At 40.2% G+C, this 25,895-nt stretch overlaps 1 protein-coding gene across 2 annotated transcripts in view; it reads right to left on the bottom strand.

Annotated features, from left to right (window-relative positions):
• LOC121858693 (RNA-binding motif protein, X-linked-like-3) overlaps window positions 1–25,895 on the bottom strand; it is a 167,190-nt gene that overhangs the window by 6,509 nt on the left and 134,786 nt on the right. Inside the window, exons 2-4 of one of the 2 annotated variants that reach the window (XM_042355272.1) lie at window positions 8,308–8,467; window positions 6,383–6,397; window positions 263–422 (exon numbers count right to left, since the gene is read on the bottom strand). In XM_042355272.1, the coding sequence (XP_042211206.1) occupies window positions 263–422; window positions 6,383–6,397; window positions 8,308–8,467 (335 nt within the window). The remainder of the gene's footprint in view (window positions 1–262; window positions 423–6,382; window positions 6,398–8,307; window positions 8,468–25,895) is intronic. The other variant, XM_042355273.1, reaches the window with a different exon arrangement.

Here is a 25,895-nt window from a genome sequence, read left to right as displayed (position 1 = left end):
AAGACCTAAAAAATATAAACATGACGCACGCACGCACGCACGCGCACACACACACACACACACATATATATCAATCTCTCTATCTAATCCTAACCAATAATCTGATAATATTAAAGCTATACTTATTAATACCGAAGAAAACTGTACAATATAATATCAATTACTGGCACTATAAAAAAATTAGTTACAGTAAGATGCAATTTGGTACAAGAAAAATCCTTTATCACACACTTCTCACCACATACCACCGGCTGGTACTCACAATTGCACAAGAGATCCTGCCACCAACTCGTCCTCGCCATGTCCTGTAGACCTTGTTCCTGGTGTCCCCAGTAGAGAGGCAGCCAACAAACAGGATCATGAGTCCTAGGCCACCCATGCCTGCCCCTACCACCATGAATGTTAGCTGAACAGGTTCCACCCTAAAATACAGAGGAGGATTAGTTCATTACTGCATAATTGAATTCATGATAATCAATTTCTATATACTTTACTGTACCATAATTATTCTAAACACTTGTAAGATAAAGTCATAATCATTTCTAACTGCATCGGAAACTTTACAAAACATCTGATACTATTTAATGTTTAACCTACAAGACATTTCCATCTCAAAATTTCAGCTTAGATCCATAATATGAGAATTTTATATTGAAAAAACAAAGTAAGATTCTCATCACCATCATGATCTTAATCACATAAATTTTGGAATAAGAATCAAAATGTTTATACACAGATATGTCAACAAAAAGTTAACCAAACTATATGAGATATATAATACGGTAGATGCATCCATTCTAGGCACACATATACAGTACATAGGGAGTTTAAGCAGTACAGGGTACTTGTATATACACTACATGAATGAGGGATAAGCTCAGCCTACCAATAATGTAATTGTTTCAAATCTTCCATCACTAATTCATGATACACTAATAGTACAGTACATACTGAACCTCACTAATCTGGCAACCTTGGGACCCGAGTAGATTCTAATCATAGAATTTTCTGGTTCATGTAAGTTTACATATAAGGTAAAGCTTACTGTATTTAAGAGAACCACAATACAGTACAGTATACAGAACTATACTTGAGAACAGTTTATCTTCCTTATGAGCATTAACTACTGTCCAGCATTTAGCACTTGATGCAACAGAATAAAAGTTTTTACCTTCTCAATAATACAACAGATGTATAAATTCAGAAATTAGTATTTCAAAATACAATGATTTTCAACTGAAATCTACAAAGTGTTTTGTCCTATCAAAAAACCTTGGGAGTTATATCTATATGTACAGTATTGTTTTAAATTTAGTACAGTACAGTACTGTGTAGGCTTTAAAAAGGTTATCCATTCCTTTATTTTCTTTTATGTACTTACTGTATTACACTATACGAGTCAGTATAGTTTTTTGTAATTTGCAAAACTTCCAGAACATCTAATTTTCTTATGCTATTAGCGCACTCACATAATAGCAACATCATTCGCCCGCAAATGAGGGGGGGCGGGGGTGCAAAATAATTGTACAGTAATATGAAAATTCAGAACATAGGAGTTTCTGATTCATGGAAATCCAGATTAGGAAGGTTCAACTGTCTACAAGTACTGTACATGTATAGTAGTAGCTAGCAAGTTTTACAGTATATATACCTGTACTGTACTATACAGTACTGTATTTACATTATCCTACAATGATTCTTGTAATTATTCTATTGTACAAATTCCCTATGATGGAGCTCCCAGTGGAACAAAACATTAAGAAGTTCAAGTCAGATACATGTTATAGGTATCATGATATTTGTGAATTTGATTAAAAAAATCACAGTTCAAGCATCTGTCAAAAGGTTTGGTGACTGACTGGATACAACAACTGCCTCCTGTCCTGAGGATCTCTAGTTTGCACCTAGGGCTCCTACAGTCCACCCAGCTGTCAATGTATACCAACATTACAGTTGGGGTAGTACAGGCAGTCAGGTGCAGTGCTGGCCACATTGCCTCTATGTGTATCAAAGTCTTCATGTGCCACAACCGCATTGCCCTTAATGGGTCACCAGACTTTTAAGATACACTCACTTATTCCCTTACTTAATTACCATACTCCTGTGTGTGCTAGATAAAAGCTTTATGCCTGTACAGTGTACAGTACAACACTTGTCACTACTAAGTGGATGGGAGGTATTACAATATATATTTATAGCTCTACTCATTTATGATATTCTAAGTCTTCCCAGTGTTTTTCCAGTCCTCTTGAAGATAACCACATTTGGAGACCCAAGCTAATACTCAGACAAACTACACTACTCCAAGACAGATTACTGTATCTTCCAGATATTTACACAAGACAGGATATTCAATAATTGTTTTTAATAAGGTGAGAAGAGTTAACATTTAAGTTGTCTGTAAAGTGTGTTTCTTGGGAGGGTGTTGCTGGGTGTAGTGCCTCCACCGTGGGCAGTAAGTGGCCATGATGACATAATTGGTGCGGTTCATTTGATACCCCCGTGGGAACTGTGGAGTCTGACTGCCCACACCTCCACACAATAGTCAGAACCTCTAATCTTTGGTTCTAATGCTCTCAATTGGCTTATTGTTAATGTGTGCTGCTGTCATCCATACAGCCCCATTACCATAAATATCCCCTTTAGAGGTGTATACAGTGGTTTAAGCCTGTGATACAAAGGAACTTTTCCATGCATCTTTAAACTTTATACTAAAACATGTTTTTGAGTTGATATGTAGGTGACCCTTCCTATGCAATTTTATCTTAAGATTAGACCTACAACCTTACTAACATATTTTATCAGAGCCTGTCCGTCTCACAAGATTTATAGCTGAAGATACACAAACATATACCGGTATAGATGACGCCAAATGCTTTTTCACTGAAGTCATCTTTTACTGGGGGGGGGGGGGGAACCTACTGGTAAATATTTTTCCACATGTTTTAGGAGTATTTTAGCCTTTTAGCTAAATATCAACTTCATTTAGGTACCATAATGCACAACACCAGCCTGGATATAAACCTATACCAGCAGGGAAGGGAAAAATCAAATCCTAATGACCATACAAATTGGAACATCCTGCTTCATTCATGAACCTCAATGACCTAAAGCAACCCTCTAACTGCCATAAATTAGCTCCAATCAGCCCCTCCCGAGTGAACTCCAAGGTGAACCATAGATTCAGTTTATCATTAATGTACCTTCTTTTATCTCACACTTAATTAACTTAGCTCTTTACTATCACTTTATATACTAATTTTGCACAATTCCCCATCTCTGAGGTTACTGCACCTTCAATGCATCTCCACAAAACTGAGACGTGCTTAAATAATAGATTATACTGCTTCTCATGAGTGAACTACCAAATATTTATAAAAATTTGAAGTGTAATAATTCCAGTTTTGTTACACTCATTAATATCCCTTACTTAATCATAAGGCTTCAATCAGAAGAATTTAGGCACTGCCATTCAATTGGGTCAGACTAATTAATTTATTCTCACCATTTTCTTGAACTAAAAATACAACATGACAGACTGAATGCTCTTGCAGCAAGAACACCCCACAGTAAGTTCAAGGTAATGTAGCCTAGATTACATCATCATAGTAAATTAGCAAATTGAATATCAGAAAGAACTATTAAAGGCAGCTCCTGTTAATTTGTCTCTGTTCTCAATTTTCTTAAAATGCTCAAGGGAAGTGTTCTTCTTGTACAGAGTACGTATTCTGAAATAAACTCATCAACACTTTACACAGTACAGTATTCTCACAGTTCGATTTAAGTGATGTATAAATTGCTCGTAAAATTGAATCTTGTACTATACTGTAAAATATTACTTTTAAATTCCACATAATTTTAAAAAATCCAATCTCCGAATGATTAGCAAAGTTTCAAACTAAGTCTCGATTCTCATGTCATACTTTATATTTACAGGTACACCAGGACGATTTAATAAAATACCCAACTAAACCTACCCTAAAACTGTTGAGTCTAGGTTCTTGATGGAGGCAAATATCTGTGTTAAATACACACATTACTTCAAGGTTGTTACAGTACAGTATTCAACTATCAAGTAACATGCATGTTAGTATACATTATGTTATTACTCTCTAAAGAACACCTTGGACATCCCCACAAATAACTTCACTAAAACTCAGTGGACAAACACCTTTGAACAATATACTTATTGTATGACAATAAACAGCCAAACAAAGTTTCCAGGAAATATACTCTAAAGGATGAGGGATTAGTTGTAACTGAAACACTACACAGGCACAGAAGTAAGGACATGGGTAATGTTTATATGCCCCCAACAACCCACTGCTTATAACAGCAATATCATTTTTACTCTTTCAAGCCTCTCCCTGTTTACAGCAGGGTGGCCAGAAGCAAGAGCAATACATACACAGACACAATGAAGTACAGATATGTAGTCAACCATCTCGTACCACCAAATCAACACAGTTTATGATTTCTTATGAACTATAAGAATTAGTAAATAGGTGGAGGTCCAACCTTGGAACATCATTCCATATGGTCACCATGCAGGGTTAGCTTCACAAGATACTCGGGAGTTAGTAAGTTTACCGGACGGATGCTTGGGGGTCAAACAAATCCCCCAGGAAACCTCAAGTGTTCTGGGACATGTAAATATTACAGGGCAGACCAAGCAGAAGGTTGCTGATCAAATGGACTCTTTAGTCTTAACAGACCCAAACCTGACCTAAAACACTAGGAGCCCATTAAACCCAAATCCTAATATTGTATAGTTAGATCAGGTTGAGGACATTTGACCAACACCATGAGAAGGGATACCAGGAAGATGGTAATGAGATAAATGAAAAGTGGGTATTCTGAATGAGGGGAGAATGGAAAAGGGGGAATGGGTATTAAGATGGGGGAAACAGAGGATTCGGTGAGGAAAGATGGAAAAATGACAAAATGCTTGTAGACAGTGAATTGAAAATGAGTGATAGTGAGGGACAAAGGTGTATAAGAGATATTAAAGAATTGTATGAGCACAAATATGTGAGCACGTGTGTCATAGGAGTTAAGGAACCAGACAAGAAGTGTAGAAGTGAGACAAGGATTGTAGGAGTGAAAAAAGGTTTGTAGGAATAAAAAAAGGTTTGTAGGAATAAAAAAAGATTTCTAGGGGTGAGACAAAGATTCTATGAGTGAGGCAAGTACAGGAATGAGTCAAGGAGTGTAGGAGTGAGGTAAGGAGTAGTTATATGAGTGAGTTAAGGAGTACTGTATACAGTCTATAGAATATAGTCAAAGTAAAGATTTTTTTTTAATTGGAGGGGAAAGGATAGGAGTAAAGATGTTAGTTCTAATGCATTATGGTTGCATCACAGCCATGTTGGCTACTGGGGTGGCAAGACACTGCTGGTGCACTGAACCTTGCACCAGTGCAACCAGGTCCACCCCCTATAGTACCAATCTGCGAGGGTACCAATACATTCTTGGTTGATACCTCCAAATTTCTTCTTGGTACTTAAATACCTGTATAGTACTCATCAAAATTCCATGCAACTTTCTCAAAGGCATACAAGTCTGTAAGTTCAGAACAAAAGGCGTTTCCTCTCAAAACACGCCTACCCAGAAAGCGATGTCAGGCAAATATCTAAGGGTTCATATGATGCATGTCTTCAGGCATATTCTTCCTACTACCCAGCAAAACACACAGGGATAGCAGAGAATCCATCACATGTGGCCATATCTGCAGCTAATATGAGAGCTATAGGTACAGGCACAGTCCCAAGCAGGACACACAAACTAGATGGGTCCTCAGGCTATCTTGTGAGTCCTACTGCAGTTTGGAGGCGATCTCGTGCTTGGTCAGCCTATGAACTCAATTCACCATAACCACTCAAGTCAACACACTAAACAAGCCCAACCACTAACTAGCCACAAACCACACACTGATCTCTCCTTTATTCTGTTGATCTCACAAAAGTAGGTGGAAATTTGCACACCAGCAAAAACATCCACTTGTGAATATGAGATTCAGCAATGCAGAGACAACAGTGTGGTCATGAGTCACTGAATGGTGTCAGGGGCTGTCATTAAACATGTTTTGACCAGAGTGAGCTGTCTGCTATAGGTTCATGAAGATCTAGCAACTGCAATATTTCATGAAAACATTGCACAACAGTAGGAGGGCATGTGGCACTCATATGAGGAAAAATGCTAACTGCACATGGATAGCATTTATGAGAGAGATTGGGGCAGAAGAGCAGAAACCGATCTAAATCTGCCTTCCTCATATGACCATATGCACCCCCTCATACTGTACTTTGTTGGCAGACCAGCAAGGTAAGGTAGAGGGGAGGCAATGCTAGGGCAGGCAAGGTTAATGTGGATATCTGTTTACCTGTATTCTCGATCCCTGCACCACGCCACGCCCGCCACATACAACAGGTATAAGAATGAGAATCAAAACAACAAACTGGCCTACACTGGCACTGCAGACTTCTGCTCACAGTAAAGCCCATATTTTATCTTTATTTGACTAAGTTTCTATAGTTTAGGATTATTATTTGAAATATCATATACTGTAATATTAACAACCTATAACTACTTTACATGAAGCTTTTCACTTAAAAAAAGGCTTTACTGGCAATGAGACAATAATATGGGTGCAAATAGTAATCAACAATACAGTACATTAATATAAAAGACTTAATAATACTCTTTTAACTTATTCTAAAGCTCATATATGCTACTATTAATATATTTAGAGAATACTGTATGTACTTATAATTAATACTATAACTATATAAGACACAAATACACACTATCATCACTATCTCTCAGTGTTTCAGTATTAATAACACCAACTTCTAAATGTTTTCTGTTTAAATATTCACTATTCCAGTCATAAACCTCGGACCAGATTCATAATAGTTCATACAAGATAGACGATATAGCCATTCAGGTTTACACTAAAATCAGCATGTATATAGATAATGCAGGTACAGTATGTATACAGTATAATTCAGCATGTATATAGACAATGCATGTATACAATGTACATAGACCATGCAAGTATACTGTATAAACATTATACCTAGACAGTGCAGGTATACAAACAAAGGTAAACAGTAAGGCAATTCGACCAAGGATAGCCAATAAGGCATCAATTGTTTATTTCCCGTTGGGTTTTTTACCCCGTGAAGACTTGTAAAAATAACACCCAAAAATAAGATCAAAGTTATAATGAGACTTTAACCCTAACCCGATACATTCACATAACACCAGACAAAGTTGAGGTACTTTCCCACAATATTTCTCTAAACGATATGATACTGTTCCTTAATTTTATCTCATAACTAGTGTCAAATGAACAAATCCTGTTACAGTACATCTCGGTAAACAATTTTGATTGTATTTTAGCATGTTACAGTACATCTATGCCAGGGGTGGGCAATTATTTTTGATGGAGGGCCACTTCATGAATGGTGGCACACTTCGCGGGCCACACACTTAATGTAGATGCAAATGTATTATATTAACACAAAGTAAAGCCTTGTATTTGTAAATACAAATGCAGAGATAATTTGGCAGGCCAATGTGGCCCGCGGGCCGTACTTTGCCCACCCCTGATCTATGCTGTAGTTTAAGACAATATGTTCGGTGTACTGTATTCTTAAATCTTCAGTTATGTCCACTATTTATATGAAAAATTATGAATCCAGACCCTGTTATTAAAAACCAAAGACAACTCCCAATTCTTTCATTCATCTTGCCCATTAAATAACTGAATGCAGGTTAAATAGGCCTAATTCCTAATAGGTTCTAATGAAACCTTCCCATTAGGACTGCTGCACATGCCTACTGAAACCTATGATAAAACTAAGACCCATTTAATCACTAACCCAGTACCATAACTTGTCCTATCATATTATTCAATTATTATACAGTACTTACACAAACGTTTACACCTACATTTATGTTGCATCATACCACCATAAACATTATATATACTGTACTGTAATTAGATCACTACTTAACTAATGTACTGGATAACTTCCACCTCACCAATCACACCAGCAAGAGCATGAAGATACTTGTATCACCAATCACACCAGAAGCAGCACACAGTAACCCTCATCACTCACACAACCACTATTTGGAATCCCCTGTCAGCAAAAATAAGTCTTTACCATTCACAATACATATACAGGCATTAGTACATCCTCACTACTGTACTTAAACCAGGAATAAGGTACTGGACGAGGGAAAACCCAGCCACACACACCCACCCCCAGCAGTAAACCCTTCCAGCGGTGTACTTACCATTTGATGTGCAGCTTGAACACATCCTCAAAGAGTCGAAGTGTGAGCGTGGTGCCTCTGTACATGGTGCCACAGAAGACACCCACGCCCACACAGCACATCACAGTGGCGATGAGCGTTGCATACGGCACCCGCGTCATGCAGTCCCGGCACTTTCGACCTGCAACACAATGCAGACTTAAGTGATACAATTTAAAAGACCATTATAGATGTATTTTTAACCATCTTTGATAGAGAGGTGAAGTTCAAGGTGATATTTAATGATTGAAGAAGGAGTTACTGGAAGTATTTTGCAAAGCAGTTGGTAATTTATTACAAACTATGACACAGACAGCAAGAGAGAGAGAAACATGATTGGCCAGAGAAGAAATTACAGGTAATAAACAGATTCAGTTGACATTCATGGAGCAGATATGGAGTTACAGGCAGAATTTAAGAACAAATTCACAATTCATGATTACAGAAGTGAATACAGTACAGCACATAGAGAAATGCATGTGCTATGAGTAGAAGGGAGATTCACTAACATAGTATGCCGGGTAGGTTGCCATTTGCAAGAAAGGTGCAGAGATGAAGGTTTGTTAGGAGAGAGAGAGAGAGAGAGAGAGAGAGTTTCCAACCTTATCCAAGATGCACATACAATACTGTACTGAAGAAAGTTTGCAAGGGTAGATGCTGAGAGCTGTAGGACTGCAGGGAGATTGATAAATAAATCGTTAGACTGTTATACTATACGTTTTCTTGATTGGGCATAAATATGTAGATAAAACAGGTAGGATGACAAATAAAATTAATGGATATACAGTATATAATTACTAATGTATGGGTATGGAAATGAACAACTGGTGCGATGGATGTACTGTATATGGATAAGATGATTAATGAACGAGTAACTGTAAGGAAGACATGTATGTAGAGGAGATAACTTGATAGCTGCCAGAATATAAGGATCAGTTGACATGTTTGTATCAATTGCTGACAAGATGGATGTACAGTACATATGGCTCTTTAAATATGGACCCAAAATACATAAGTGGGTGAAAAAAGGGAACATTATTAAACATGGATAACCTACTGGGTTGCACTTACATAACCATCAGCATTTCATTTTCAGTAAACACTTTGAGGTTTTATTTTGTTTAGTCAAAATGTTATTTACAACATCACTACATAAAAATACCATCCTTAACGAATGTAGTTTGCATGCAATCTGTTCCTCAAGGATCAGGTAGTAATAATTCCAAGAGACAGATCCTAGATTAGGTTTCTACAGTACATCACAATGCCATAATCTACCAAGTCGCCTAGTGATGCTAGTCAACATACAACATAGAAATAACTAATCATTTGCAAGGTAACAAGCACATTACAGTATGACTCGTAAGGTAAAACAACAAAAATGTGTTGCTTTACACAAGAAGCCTAATTAAAGTTCAGTTATTTTACACAACCTACACACTCGTCTACCTTCGAGGAAAATACAAAGACGTCATTTTGGTGTTGCAGTTATTCATTCTACATCTACAGTATCATAAAACAATGGTATAACCTTATACATGATGGTGTTGAAGACCCGTTGAGGATGCCTTGGGGTGTGCACGACATACCATCATCCTTTCAAAATGTTTTATCTATGAGGTACAGTACAACTTGGTAGTACAGGGTACTGTAAAAGGAGTACTTGTCTAGAATGGGTTGGAGATAAGATCTTTCAGTTTTTATCCCATGGACGTACTCACCAACCACTATCATTAATGTTAATATTTTGTAAATAAAGCCAATAATCTCATATCTAAGTCACCCAGTAGAATGAAGATGGCGAGGCTTCATTAAACATGGATTTAATAAAACTATATACTATCGTTAGGTATAATGTACTCCATTTCACCCGCATGAGGTACAATCCTCAGGTGTGACTGACGGGAAGAGAGTAAGGTAGAGGGCGGGAGGTGTGTGAGGGCAACAGAGCGAATCTTAACAACCACAGCATCCCAGATAGTGGAGGAGGCACATGGTCCAACCCCCCACACTCAACCTCCACCACAACACACAAGCCTTCCGACTAGTTATAAGTCTTTACTCCTATACCACTTTGTATAAGATAAATCAAGGGTGTACAGAAAGTCACATAGGAGGAGGGAGGGGAACAATTGGGAGGGGACGCAAGACATGTGGAAAGTGGTAGACAAACGCTCAGACAATAGTATCGCTATTCACACATTCTTACGCATACTGTAAATGTATTTTCAACATAGGTGCAGGTGTAAAGAATTAAAAGGCAATAAAAACTGATTATGGATAATGAAATCAACGGGGTGCACTGGGCATATGACACACACACACACACACACACAGCCTGTACTGTAGGTGATATTATACAGCCTACTGTTCCATACGGGCGGTGTGGCTCATCCATGTATTGGTGGGCTACACCCTGGCGCACTTCACGGTAGTCAGGTAGGTAACTTTCGACTTATACTAACTCGTCACTGCCACACTTGTGTACACATGATGATGATCATCATCATCATCAGGCAGGCAGGCAGGGAGGGAGGGCGGGCAAGGGAAAATTAACTTTCTAAGAAAACAAGTGCTGTACCTATTTGTTTATTGGTTATCTTTGGTACAAACGGTACAATCTACGTTCATGTAGTTAAAACCATTACTACCTTACTAGACGCCAGGCGAGTAGGCAAGTTGATGTCTGTATCTACGCTTTGGCATCGTCCAACTCAAGAACAGAGAGCAACAACTTTCAGATCTGACAATTAAATTTAAGACGATAACCGCTACGGTTTTCAGCATCTTTGAAAGCGATACACCATACAAATGATCATCTATTTCACTCGGGAACACTGGTGATTTGGGTCCGCCTGTTCTTGTTTACAGGTTGATGACATAATTATGCTTCACCTTAGACGTTATACTGTAATAATACAGTAATAATAATAATAATAATAATAATAATAATAATAATAATAATAATAATAATAATAATAATAATAATAATAATAATAAAACAACTTACTATTACGTGGGTATGCAAGTCCTCCACCAAAGACAAATATTTAGGTACATTTTACAGATTGCCAATAAAAGCTTGTACTGTAGTCATGAGCAGCACTATACATAACACTACGACAACATATACTTCTTCACTACCGTTTAACAAATATGCCTACAGCCAAGCACGAACCCCTGTTGATGTATTTTTTCGTGCAGTACGTGAGGGTAGTACGGCGCTGCTGGCACGGGGGGGAGGAGAGGGAGGGAAAGGGGTGGTTCTGATAGGCGTGGGATGGAGGATGCTGTGAGGCGTGGGATGGTGGACAGAGGATGTTAGCAAGGCATATGAGAGAGAGAGAGAGAGAGAGAGAGAGAGAGAGAGAGAGAGAGAGAGAGAGAGAGAGAGAGAGAGAGAGAGAGAGAGAGAGAGAGAGAGAGCGAGAGAGAGATATGCTAGGTGTAGGGAGAGGAAGGACTCCTTTGGGAGATGCATAAGAGAGAGTAAAGGAATGAAGGGAAAGGAAAGGAAGGGAGGGGGGGGATGGAGACATACCCCCACAACAGAAGCAGCAGCAACAGCAGCAGTAGTAACAGCAGTAGCCGCAGTCACACACCACCCCGAGCCGCATCCACCCGTAGTGACACCGACTCAATGTACTGAACCCTGTGACACAATAATTATACTTTATTCCCCCATCAATAAAATAAAAATACACATACAAACCTTTCCTCTGGCGTCCCTCCCCCCCACCATCAAAAAAGATTTAAGGGGTCATTTCAGAGGTTCAAAGGCGGCGTGAGTGTCTTTGAGCCTTTGAGTGCACAGGAGTAGTCAATAGTGAGAAAAAAGATCACTTCATGTATATTTCTCCTCAAAAAATCTAAACAAAAAAATATTCACCAGGTTTTGGGAAGATATATTTGTATATCTAATAAACCCAACTGATTTTTTTGTACATTGTCGTCTCCTGTACACAAGCTAAAAAAAATCGTGGACATTTTAATCCTAGAAACGGCACCTTAAAGAAGCCGATATATTTACATACAAACCTTTATTCGGTGTTCTAACGTCTTCCATCAACAAAAGAATCAGGAGCGATTATATATATATATATATATATATATATATATATATATATATATATATATATATATATATATATATATATATATATATATATATATATATATATATATATATATATATATATATATATATATAGGGTGTCCCATAAATTTCCATACATAGGAAAAATAAACCTTTTTATATGAAAATCCATTTTTATTTATATAATATGCTCTACATGACTACCATTCTGTTGAAAACACTCTTCAATGCGTGTCCTCCACTGCTGAAGAACACGTTCAAGCACAGCTGGAGTTATGCTTGTAATGGCGTTGGTGATACGTTGCTTGAGATGATTTATGTTTTGTATCTTTTCCTGATACACCATGGCCTTCAAATGCCCCCAAAGGTAAAAATCAAGTGGGGTAAGGTCTGGGGATCTGGGAGGCCACTCCACAGGACCACGCCGACCAATCCAATGTTAAAAACCATATGTATGGAAACTTATGGGACACCCTGTATATATATATATATATATATATATATATATATGCTGATAACCACAAGGAAGGAAGAAAACACGAAGTTCCCAAGCGCTTTCGTGTAATTCACATCTTCAGGGGTGAGTATAGACTAAAGAGAAGCACAAAACAAGGTGTATATATACAGAAGAGGGTGAGACCCCTGAAGATGTGAATTACACGAAAGCGCTTGGGAACTTCGTGTTTTCTTCCTTCCTTGTGGTTATCAGCATATACCTAGATCACGCGCACCTACAGTGATTTACTTGCATGCATATATATATATATATATTTATATATATATATATATATATATATATATATATATATATATATATATATACATATATATATATATATATATATATATATATATATATATATATATATATATATATATATATATATATATATATATATATATATATATATATATATATATATATATATATATATATATATATACAAACCTTTCCTCTGTCATGTAAGGAAAAGGAGATAAATTTAAACTTTCATCAGAATAGCACTTCTCTAAATAACCTGCTATTCTGAACTTATCTAGCCAAAGAAACGGGTGTTTGCTCATCGTTTCCCCCTAACCTAACACCCATTCAAGGTACAAATAGCACTTGATGAAGCAGTATCAACTCTACGATATGTTGCAGGCATAATTACATGACGTCACAAGTTCTGGAGAATTTTCAGAATACAACTTAGGATCTTCTCCCTTGAAGATTTGTAGTGTGTCAACAATGTTTGGAGTTACTCTGTAGTGTTTTAACACGAAGGCAACAGTTTTCATAATAAGGCGGCGAGTTTTGGCAGGGGTGTGGTGGCGGGCGAGGCTGGCATCATCCCAGAGCTCAGCCTGAGAGTAGGTGTACCCCTCAACCTATTATTATTACAACTTTTGTTTTAACGGTAAAAGTGGTAGTACGGTGAGGGAAGTTCACTTCCACATACGTCTAATGTAAAGTAAATATCAGCACACAGCTTTTCATTGAATAACTGTTGGTGAAAAAGTATTTACTAACATAGACCTTACTGTTGAAGCGTAGCCATATATTATTACAAAAACACACTCAATTACGCTATTCTTGCAAACGACCAGGGTACATCTTCACCCTCAAGAGAAAGAAGCACACATAAAGGCGACGGATATGACGTGTTTAAGAGCAAATTATACGATGCGGTGAATAAGATACAGAAATTGGACAATGTGAAAGAGAAACTGGGGCTTACCAGGGTCTGTTACGATGGTTGTGTTAATACTAAGAGAACGTGGGAGTGAAAGATTGGATGACTGGTGAATGATTAGGAATGTTGATGGCTAAAGAAGGACGCAGAATAAAGGAGGTGAAGGAACTACAGTACTACAGGTGGGAAAGGTTGGACACACGCGAACCACTAAAGCTAGCGTGAGGTCTATGGGGTTGACATCACAGCAGAGTAAATGGGTAAAAAAGACTGGCTGAGACTTTTTTTGTATACCGGGAAATGTGTTCACGAATGGACAAATAAAAACACCCATTAATATATTTATAGAAACCTTTCATTGTTCCATTGTTGTTAAACCTGAAGTGTATAGTACAGCCAGATTTAACTGGATTATTTATCGACAAACACCTTAGATATTGTACTCATCCAGGCGTCTCCCAGTGTTACCAGAACCCATCAGCGTACGCACTCACATGTCCTCCTTTACTCGTCTTTTTTTTTATTCTTGGTAACATTATCCCATGCCACATAGCAAGACAAGCCATCACATCATTCCGTTTTGTATTTTCTTTTCTCTTAAGTAAGATATAGCAAAGTTTAAAAGATATAAACAAAGGTAGATGAAGTTATAAAGAACATCTGGAATCCATCTTTTTTTATCGTAGCTTAAAGGGAATAAGATCAATTTCGGTATTCCTGTTTGGGGTAAAATTTAACGTAGAAATATTTGAGAATCAGAGGAGTATTAGACATTTCTGTACATAAATTATCTCTTGCGTGACATAAACAAGACCTTTAATGTGTTTCTCTAAATAACAAAAACATTTTAGGGTTATTTTTTTATGGTGTAATGTGAGGAGCGGAAAGAAAAACATGTTCTCACTGTGACAGCTGTTTGTGTATACCACGACAAACACACACACACACAATGAGCTTTTGAATATCAACACAAACACATACTATAAGCACAGACAACTAGCTTGCATAAACCAACTGAAACAAACACACACACACACAGACACACACACACACACACTACCTAGATAGATAGATACCACTGACCGCCCTACTCATGCGACCCTATGACGTGTGTAAATACAGTAATGATCAGAGGGGGAGAGACGGCGAATGAGTGACAGGGGGGGGAGGGGAGGGAGGGGTGAGGGGGGGGAAGAGGAGGAGGTGTGGTGAGGGGAAGAGAGGGAAAGGAGGAGATGAGGGGGGAAGAGAGGGAGGAGATGAGATGAGGAGGGGAAGGGGGAGAGGAGGAGATGAGGGGGAAGTGAGATGAGGGGAAGAGGGGAGGAGGAGAGATGTGGAGATGAGGGGAAGAGGGGAGGAGGAATGAGATGAGGGGAAAGGAGGAGGAGTGAGATGAGGGGGGGAGAGAAGAGACAGATAGAGGCGAGGAAAGAAAAAAAAAGACAAAGAGGAGAAGAAAAGAAGTGCTGTCGGTAGTCCAGAACAAACGGACCTATATTTAGTGTCTTAAAAGATCAATACTCTATCTCCTGACTGACATCCCTGCCTCCCTCCCTTCCCTCATTCTCCTATTCTTTCTCTACAATGTTCAAGTCTCGGTCTTCTGGAGGGATAATCAATCTCTGATGATACAGCCAAAGAAAATGTTGACAAGAACTACTGTAGGCAGACACTGTTTTCCACATAGTAATCTTGGATCTAATTGTATAGGCATCGACTCTACGACAAACTTTCTACCTCCCAGCCTCCAACATTCACATCTTATCACCTCCCAGTCTCCAACATTCACATCTTATCACGTCCCAGCCTCCAACATTCACATCTTATCACGTCCCAGCCTCCAACATTCACATCTTATCACGTCCCAGCCTCCAACATTCACATCTTATCACCTCCCAGCCTCCAACATTCACATATTATCACGTCCCAGCCTCCAACATTCACATCTTATCACCTCCCAGCCTCCAACACCCATATCACACACCTTCGTCCCCCAACATCCACATCACACACCTCTCAGCCTCCAACATCCACACCGCACCACCTGTCCCAGCCTCCAGATCACCCCACCTCCCGGCCTCCAAAATCCACATCACACCACCTCCCAGCCTCCAGCATCCACATCACACCACCTCCCGGCCTCCAACATCCACATCACATTTCCAAGCCTCCAACATCCACTCACTTAAAAGCCTAAACAACATCAGAAAAAAATAATTTACGTCACATGAGATATCTACCATCACCGCATGACATTACCCCTATAAAACCCCGCACACACACACACACACACACACACACACACACACACACACACACACACACACACACACACACACAAAAACGAAGAAATAACTAAACATCGACGGCATCAAGTTACATTATATAAGAGAACCAAAAAAAATGAGGTTAAGTTGATAGAAGCACATATATTATTTTTCCTTCCTTGATTCAATTAAAAGAGGAGGATGCGGCTCCTCTTTCAACACACTAATGATATATTAAGGCCCTCTCTCTCCTCCTGTCTGTCATCATGATTTCATTACTATTCAGCCATCTTGCAACTCAATACTACCATTTTGTCATCATATTTATCATCCAGCAGCCATTTTATAACACTAATAGACATGCACCATCATCATCATCATCCAGCAGCCATCTTGTACCATCATCATCCATCTTCTAACACATATACGTACCACCATCATCATCATCCATCTTGTACCATCATCATCCATCTTCTAACACATATACGTACCACCATCATCATCATCATCCAGCAGCCATCTTGTAACACTAAACCGTTATCAAGTTGCCTGTTAACCTCCCGCTTACCCAACACCCACACGAGTAACAATTCTTCTTCTCATTTTCGTGTTTCTTGTAAAAAAAAAATTAATTCCCTCAAGCATCCATGAATGAAAGACGCAGTGTAGTGAATAAATTTGTTTTTAGTTGGTTCCAGTCAGTCAAGCAAACAAAACGAGCAGACAGGTAGACATACAGACAGAAACGACAAGGCATAGAGAACGACAGACACATATATATGGATAAACACATTTTTTCTTACTTGGCGGGAAGAAAATACAAGTGAATGACTAGAGCAAGTTCCGTGGCGATTTAAACTCCTTCCCGCCACAATCATCACGTTACACACAACAATAAACACTAACCGTCCTTGACATGCTCTCACTCCCAGTACTTGCAAGCGTAAAAAACAAAAAAAAACAAAAAAAAAAACATTTAATAAATAAGTAAGTCACAGGACAAAACGATGGTACGAGAAACTAGTCAATCGTTATCTATAGTAATACATTTCTCCAACTTTACACGCACGAACATCAGTGGTGGTAACTTATTGATATGTAAGAACAAGACTAATAGAATAACGCCAAGGTCATAGAGAAACACTTGCATGCTAAGCGTTTGGTACTGATTTCACTTGTCATTGTACAGGTTAGCGAGCACATAGGATCGAACCCCTTTTACGACTGGGGGCCCATATGACTCATTACCCTTATTGTAACTCATATTTAATAACCATATAAAAAAATAAGTGACTGGTGAACGGGATGATGATACACAGGCCCGTTAATACCGAGTAACATACAACACAACAACACAATACACCCTCTGTAGTCTGTGATACGTCAACTTATGAGGAATTACACCCCCGGATATCCAACTCTCCAACTACGACACAGTGTTAAATATCAATGAATATTCAACGTAAGCACTAGAGCTGAAATTTTATACTGCTTTGTTCTCGACAGTTGAAACGTGATGTGGATTAGTTGCTGGTTTTGATTATACCCAACCGTCCTTACTTGTTCAATATACGCTGTGTTTTACAATAATTAAAACAAACTTGGTTATATTCATATTTGCACATGTCCAGTACTATTAATCAGTGAACGTCAAATTAGAATTATTCCACAGGTGGGAGAATTCTATCAACCTAAAAGTTCTGAACCTGAAATAGGGGAATTGCTTAAGACACAATTCAGAAAGTTAAGATTCTTAGCCATTTAAATTGACTAAAGTAATAAAGATTCCACGAAAGTTAACGACCATAAGGACTGCCACATCAGCATTCAACAAGTTTCTCCACGAGGGACTTCACTCAGCTGCACAGTGAACACATGACACACCCTATAACCCCAGCTGGACAACCATCAACACCTCTCTCACGCACCGATTAATTATCTACCTCCATATAATCATTAACCTATGTGGCTCTCTACACAGTGAAGGTGGCTGAGGACAGAGACAATACCATCACCCGGCTGGGAACACCTGTGTGACAGAATTATTGACTCATCCGGCCCAGGTGGCTGTGGTGAGCCTGGGCCGCACACATTCCTCCCTTCCAGCAAGCACTAATGTATGGTCATCCTCCAGGCTCTAGTCCTACCTTAACTTTACATTTTATTGTGACTAGGATTAATCGCCATAAATATAATCTTGGCATAGAATATCATAATTGTATGGGTTATTTAATAGAAAACAAATCGTAGCAGACTTTATAAACAGAGCGGTACAAGACGATAACAATAACACAGTGATAACAACATGAGAGTGGCAGCAGATATTCGTTGGCTACAGCCGTGGGCAGTGTAGCTACTGAATCAGCCATCAACCACTATAAGCCTGGACACCACAACACCACCATCCATCACAGCTCACCAAACAATCCAAGCCGACCCTTAACAAGTCTATAGCACCAGCACCGCGCCGCTCACCACTCTCCTGCAGGCCATAGTAACCCTTATCAACTACCTGCATTCGGATAAAATTAGGTGGTGAGTGAGTGTGGGAGGAGGAAACAAGTAGTTAAGAGTAGCCAGAAGGTGGGCACCAGCGTCCAGCCAGCGGAAATACCCCTATGTTGAAGCAGCTAATGGTGTTAACACTTTCCCAGACGGCAGCCTCACGAGCCAGCCGGAGCCCAACCGACACTAGTGGCCACTGCTTGCTGACCACAATGATCCTACGTTACTAAGTTATCGTCTTGCTTTAAATATCGATATTAAAATAATTAAAAGTTTATTCGCTCATCAATCAGTTCTTAATACAGTAATAAAAAAAGGAGTTTAGTTTCGTCTTTCAGAGTTACATCTCAATTAGTTTCTTTCACTAAACACAAATCCCTTAGTCTTGTAGCTCTTTAAAACACCCAAAAAAATTATATAAAAACATATTCTTTATTAAGACAGTCCAAAAGCTTTAGTATCTTTCAGCTGGGGTAAGGATTCTTGGCTGGTATGAGTTACATCTTGTTGGTATAAGAGGAGAGTTAATTACTTGTTGTGGAGTCGTCTAAGATATAATATTTACTCCGTTGAAACTTACGACTCGTCAAGAGGATGATGTTTTACTTATCTTACTTTCCTGATGCGAGGAGATCTTTTACGTACGTGGTGCATCAGTGAACTGTATTATATATTGATAAGGAGTTCGCAAGAGAAGACTTTTATTCCCCGCGCAACTGAAGCACCCACTTTCAAAACAACATAACGCATCTTAACACATAAATTGACACACACACACACACACACACACACACACACACACACACACACACACACACACACACACACACACACACACACACACACACACACACACACACACACACACACACACACACACACACACACACACACACACACACACACACACACACACACACACACACACACAGGAGCTCTTAGAAACACACAAACTCGTTGAAGCACGTCTGAAGGTATCATGTGAACAAGTTGCACCGTATTATTCAAAACATTTAGCTAACACAAGCGACACACAACACAACCACATCAACACAAATAGAATAATGAGGCGATGGACGAGAGATAAGAAGCTTCGTCCTTTTAAAACCAGGAAATGCGATGACATCACCAGAGAAAGTTGTGTGTAGAAAGAGGCGAGGGGTGGGGGGCGAGGGATCAGTTTCATTACAGCTAATAAACAACAAAAAAATGGGGAGAAGGAGGGGTAAAGGGAGTGTGGCATGTGACAGCTGCGGCGCCCTCTGTCCTCACCCCCAGGAAGACCCTCATCACCCGTCACCCCCCAGCTGAGACACCAGACAGGGACGGGGGAGGGTGAACGTGACAACTGTGATAGAGACAGACAGACAGATAGACAGACAGACAGTGGGACCTATCTGCATGGTTGAGACAGGACGGGGAGGGAGGTCGAGGAGGGAGGGTTAGACAGGACGGGGAAGGGGGGTGTGACAGGGTTAGACAGGACGGGGAGGAAAGGAAAGACAGGACAAGGGGGGAGGGTGAGAGTGACTGACTGTGGCAAGGGACAGACTGGTGCTTAGAATCTGTTAGTGTGAGCGTGAGTGTGAGATAAGGGTCGTTTCCTTCACACACACACACACACACACACACACACACACACACCGTAGAATTTAACTTGTGTGTGGGTTGCACAAAGCTGGGGATGCCTAATCTTCACATGACCAAACAAGACGAATAGACAGTGTCCATACGAGATAAGTCTGACCTTTTACCGTCTTCATGCCACGCTCAATACAACTGACTGTAGCTACATTAAAGACGAACTACACCTAATGAGCCATTCTTGCCGCACCGCAGTCACCCGTGCGAGCGAGCGACGGCACCAACCAACACATTGGGTGTAACAAAATAACACGACTCATATGTTATGTCTGGGGGACTTGATACTCTCTCTCTCTCTCTCTCTAACACACAAACACACACGCTACGACGCACACTCAGACAATTTTTGAAGCATGTGTTGAGGGTTTCGATACATTACTAAATCAAATAACTCAACTTTTATCATAGGAGCTCTTAGATATTGTTTTTAGGTATAGAAAGTTTCGGTACACTTCTGAAGCCAATATCCCAAGTTTCGAAACACTTAAGGACTCCTATATCAATGGATTTTTTTTTCCGAAGCAGCGAGCATAACTTTCGAAGCATTTATATGTATGTGTAATGATCGCCTTACTGTTAACACCATCACCTTCTATTAACCCCAGGCAGACACAAGCGTCGGGGGGGTAACATATAGTGACTTCATCTGCATAATCCAGGTACATTAGCTTACCTAGGATGTGCTTCTACCTTTACTACCCGGATTACCTGACGATTAAACACCTCTCCCCTAGCTTATCACATCTTTTGATTAACCACACACACACACACACACACAACACACACACACACACACACACACACACACACACACACACACGTCAGTAATAAAACACCTGATCCCGCGCACGTGAAGACACACCTGATGATGAGTAGTGAAGATGATACACCACCGCTCTTAGCAACAACGTGTGTGTGTACTTACTTGTATCAGCTTCTCAGATCTCTATAGCCAGACAACACCTCCCCACCTCCTTCCTCCTGCCAGCCTTCATTAGTAATTCCCTGAGGAGGACACACTAACTCACACTTCTGCCCTTGTTCAGTTGATATAGTCCTTCACTCCTTCACCATCGAGTTTTCCTTCATATAATACTCCTATCCTTCTATCTCTCTCTCCTCCATCCTTAAACTCCCTCTCCCATAAGCCTCCTTCACCCCCTACCTCCATCCTTTACACCCCTCCCTTTATCCTCCAGTACCTTCTCCCATAAGCCTCCTCCATCCCTCACCCCTCCCACACGCTTCATCCTTCACACCCCCTCCTCCCATCATCCTCCAGCTCCCTCTACCATAAGCCTCCTTCACCCCCTATCCTCCCCTCCATCCTTTACACCCCTCCCTTTATCCTCCAGTACCTTCTCCCATAAGCCTCCTCCATCCCTCACCCCTCCCACACGCTTCATCCTTCACACCCCCTCCTCCCATCCTCCAGCTCCCTCTACCATAAGCCTCCTCCTATCCTCCAGTTCTTCCCACAAGTCTCCTCCATCCCTCACCCCACCCCCTCCTTCCATCCTCCAGTACCCTCTCCCATAAGCCCCGGGGGATCAAGGATGTAAAGAGGACTTACTGAAGGAACTCTGTGTACCTTCTGAATATTTAACCAACACACGTTTTCGCCTTCTGGTGGATGTGGTCTTAACGAGGTGTCGAGGGAGGGAGCTATAGACAGAGCCTCTACCACCCTCACCCCCTTCCACCCTCACCCTCTACCACCCCTCACCCTCACCCCCTCAACCACCCCATTAAGTTGTGTTGTTGTGACTTACGATGACGACGGCACTATCACCACAAAAACCATCATCAACATCATCACCTTCATCACCATCTCTATCATCATTACCACCACCACCACCATTGAGTATATGAAGGATATATCTTACTTTTGTAGCCACGTTAACCAACCTCAGTAGCCATTAAGGTAATTGCTACCGTGTGTGGTTCATATGTTAAGGCTGTGTTTACCTAACCTAACTTATCCTAACTACAGGATAAAGGGCTAATGATGATGAGCATACTTACAGAGAGAGAGAGAGAGAGAGAGAGAGAGAGAGAGTGTGTGAATTAACTTTTGAGAACATTAGATTTTTGTCGTACTTTACACATAATTAAAAGCAAATTAGTGTCTTAATTAACGTATGGGTGTACTAATGACATAATAAAAATTCGTATTAGGTGTAGGTGTGGTGTATTTCATGGGTGTTAACGTGTAGGTGTAGTTGACCCCCTCACACCTCCCTGCCCTCTCCCCTCCGCCCCCCCCCCCCTTTCCCACACCTCCTTCTCAGACAGGAACAAGTGTACACAATGAAGGGCAAGACTTAACACAGTGTTGATGTAGTGCAGGTAAACAGCGCTGTCTGTGATGAACGTGACCAGCACCCACCACACCTAAGACTCAACCAACGCCTGAATAAGAGTGAGTGAGTGAATGAATGGGTGAGCGAGTGAATGGGTGAGTGAGCGGGAGGGAGTGAGTGAGTGAGTGAGTGAGTGGGAGTGAGTGAGTGAGTGAACCTTTCCTCAACATCCAATTAACCCATTGAGTAAAACTTCCCCTGGCAATCTACACACACACCTGGCTATACATTCAACCAGACGAAGGTATCTGACGGAAATCTGAACCATCTGTGAGGTGGTGTGTGCGAGGGTGTGTGTGTGACAGAAGAGTATAGTGTTGTATAGGAGGACAGTACAAACCTAAGCATACCCTATACAACCTAAATCTAACCTAACCTAAACCTAACCCGCCTCTCATCTACGTGGAACTATATAGCTACGTATCTTGGCAAGGAGTTTCAATAGAGAGTTATTTATGACGACCAGAATAGGAAAAAGTTTACGTTGGCGGCGGTATAGGTACGGTAGGTACGGAGGGAGGGCGGGAGGTTAGAGGGCGGGAGGTTAGAGGGAGGGTGGTTAGAGGGAGGGAGGTTAGAGGGAGGGTGGTTAGAGGGAGGGTGGTTAGAGGGAGGGTGGTTAGAGGGAGGGTGAGTTAGAGGGAGGGTTGAGGAGGTGGTTAGAGGGAGGAGATTAGAGGGAGGGTGGTAGAGGGAGGAGTTGGGGAGGGTTAGGAGGGAGGGAGGTTAGAGGGAGGGTGGTTAGAGGAGGGAGGTTAGGAGGGAGGGTGGCCAGAGGGAGGTAAGTATGGGTTAGAGGGAGGGAGGGAGGGAGGGAGGGAGGATCTCAGGTCCGCTAAATCTTTAAAATCTTGTCATATTTTGGATATTTCAGATTATGAATTTAACTGTATTTACATTTTTTAATCATATTTATCAAAAACATCTTACAGAAAAAAATAATCTAATCATAGGGGAAAAAAAAGGTAAATATTGTGTTTTAATTAATTCACCGGGGAGAAGAATAGAAACAAATTAGACAAATAAACTCGGAAAAAATCGAAAAAAAATAGATAAATAAATTAGAAAAAAAGGAAAATTAGCAAAATATAAAAATTACCCTAAGTTTAGTAGGGAGGAGGTGGGGGATGAGGGGAGGGGGTGGGGGATGAGGAGGGGGTGGTAGGAGGGTGAGGGGAGGGAGCGGGAGGTGAAAGCAGTCATGTGCAGTGCCGGCCATTTTACCTCATTGTGTGTACCGAGACTATTGTTCTCCTCGACAAACCTCTTCCACTTTACACAACCATGAATGAATTTGGAAGGTTTATTATTATTATTTATTTATTATTATTATTGTTTATTAGTATTATTGTTGTTGTTAATTATTGTTTTTTATTATTATTATTATTATTATTTATTAGTATTATTGTTGTTGTTTATTATTATTTATTATTATTATTGTTGTTGTTTATTATTATTATTATTATTTTTTTTTATTAGTATTATTGTTGTTGTTTATTATTGTTTATTATTATTATTGTTTATTATTCTATTATTGTGAAATATTATTATTATTACTCCTACTATTATTACTACTATTACTACATCTACTATTACTACTATTATTACCACTACTACTACTGCTGCTATTATTACCACTACTACTGCTATTATTATTTGTACTATTTATGATTTTCACTTGTAGTTGTGGTATCACCTGAAGATTAACCACCCTAACGTTAACTGAGGGATTGGGTTAGGTTGTGTTTGGCTAATCTCCAGATAATACATAAGCTGGTAGGGAACTAATCCTCAGACAATCCTGTGTTTTAGTGATGATATGATGATACTGAACGTGACTCTCTCTCTCTCTCTCTCTCTCTCTCTCTCTCTCTCTCTCTCTCTCTCTCACACAAGCTGCGGTTGCATCATTCAGCGCCCCGGGTGTCATATTTTTCCCACTTAGGAAACTGACACAAAGTTTCCCCGGGTACAGCAGATGGTACAGAGAGCCGCGGAGCTTACTGTACCGTGTTAGGTGGTTGTCGTGTACACCAGCTGGGAAGAAGGGAGGGAGAGGAAGGAGGTGAGGAGAGAAGAATGGAAGAAAGAATGAGGGAGGGAAAGAAGGAAAGAAATAAATGGGGGAAGATAGTAAAGATGAGAAGGGGGAGTGAAGGAGTAGTAAGGAGTGAAGGAAGAGGGAGTGAAGAGTGAAGTACACAAGGATTGATGAAAGAGGGAGACTGGGAAAAGGAAGGAAGAACATAAGAATGGAGCAAACTGCATCGGGCCTATTGGCCTACACTGGGCAGGAAGGAATGAAGAAGGGAAGGAGAAAAAACGGAGTGGGAAGGGGGATAAGATAAGGAGTCAGAGAAAAGGAGGAGGAGGGAAGGAAGAAGCGGTTGTCTAAATGATGAGGTTAATGCACTCTTTTGTACACCAGCTGTGACAGGGGAGGAGGACAGGGGAGGGAGGAAGAGGGACAGGGGAAGGAGGGGAGGAGAGAGGGGGGCCAGAGGGAAGGAGGGAGAGGGTTTCTGATTAAGGCAAGGGGTCAAGTTTCAATATTTTAAGTGGTATTCATAATCTTTGACTTCTTGAAAGAGAGAGAGAGAGAGAGAGCACCAAATAGACGCCATTACTGATAAAATAAAGATAAAAGACGCTCATGGTCCAACTCTCACATCCTCGACCATCTCATGATATTGTTTACCAAGTTTCATCTAAATCCACCGAGTCATTCTCAAGGTGCTGGATGGAACCCTTTCTTGGGAGCAGTTGGGACGGTGACAGTACAAACCTCTCATATGGGTTAGGTTGGGTTAGGTTAGGTTATGAGACCAAGAGTATGACAGTGGTGATGGCACGAGACAACAAGCATTGCCACAACAATACTACAACACGTGTTACCACAAGTAAAACGGTGTTACCAAAACAAAAACAACAAAATATAAATGTTACCAAAATAATACAAGTGTTATCAAAGCCAGAACATAACATAATTACCACAGGTATACAAAAATGGTGTAAC

The sequence above is a fragment of the Homarus americanus genome, unplaced genomic scaffold (assembly GCF_018991925.1).
Source record: "Homarus americanus isolate GMGI-L3 unplaced genomic scaffold, GMGI_Hamer_2.0 scaffold74, whole genome shotgun sequence".
NCBI lineage: Eukaryota > Metazoa > Arthropoda > Malacostraca > Decapoda > Nephropidae > Homarus > Homarus americanus.
Note: the sequence above shows the minus strand (reverse complement) of the source record. Positions and strands in the feature narration are given on the sequence as shown.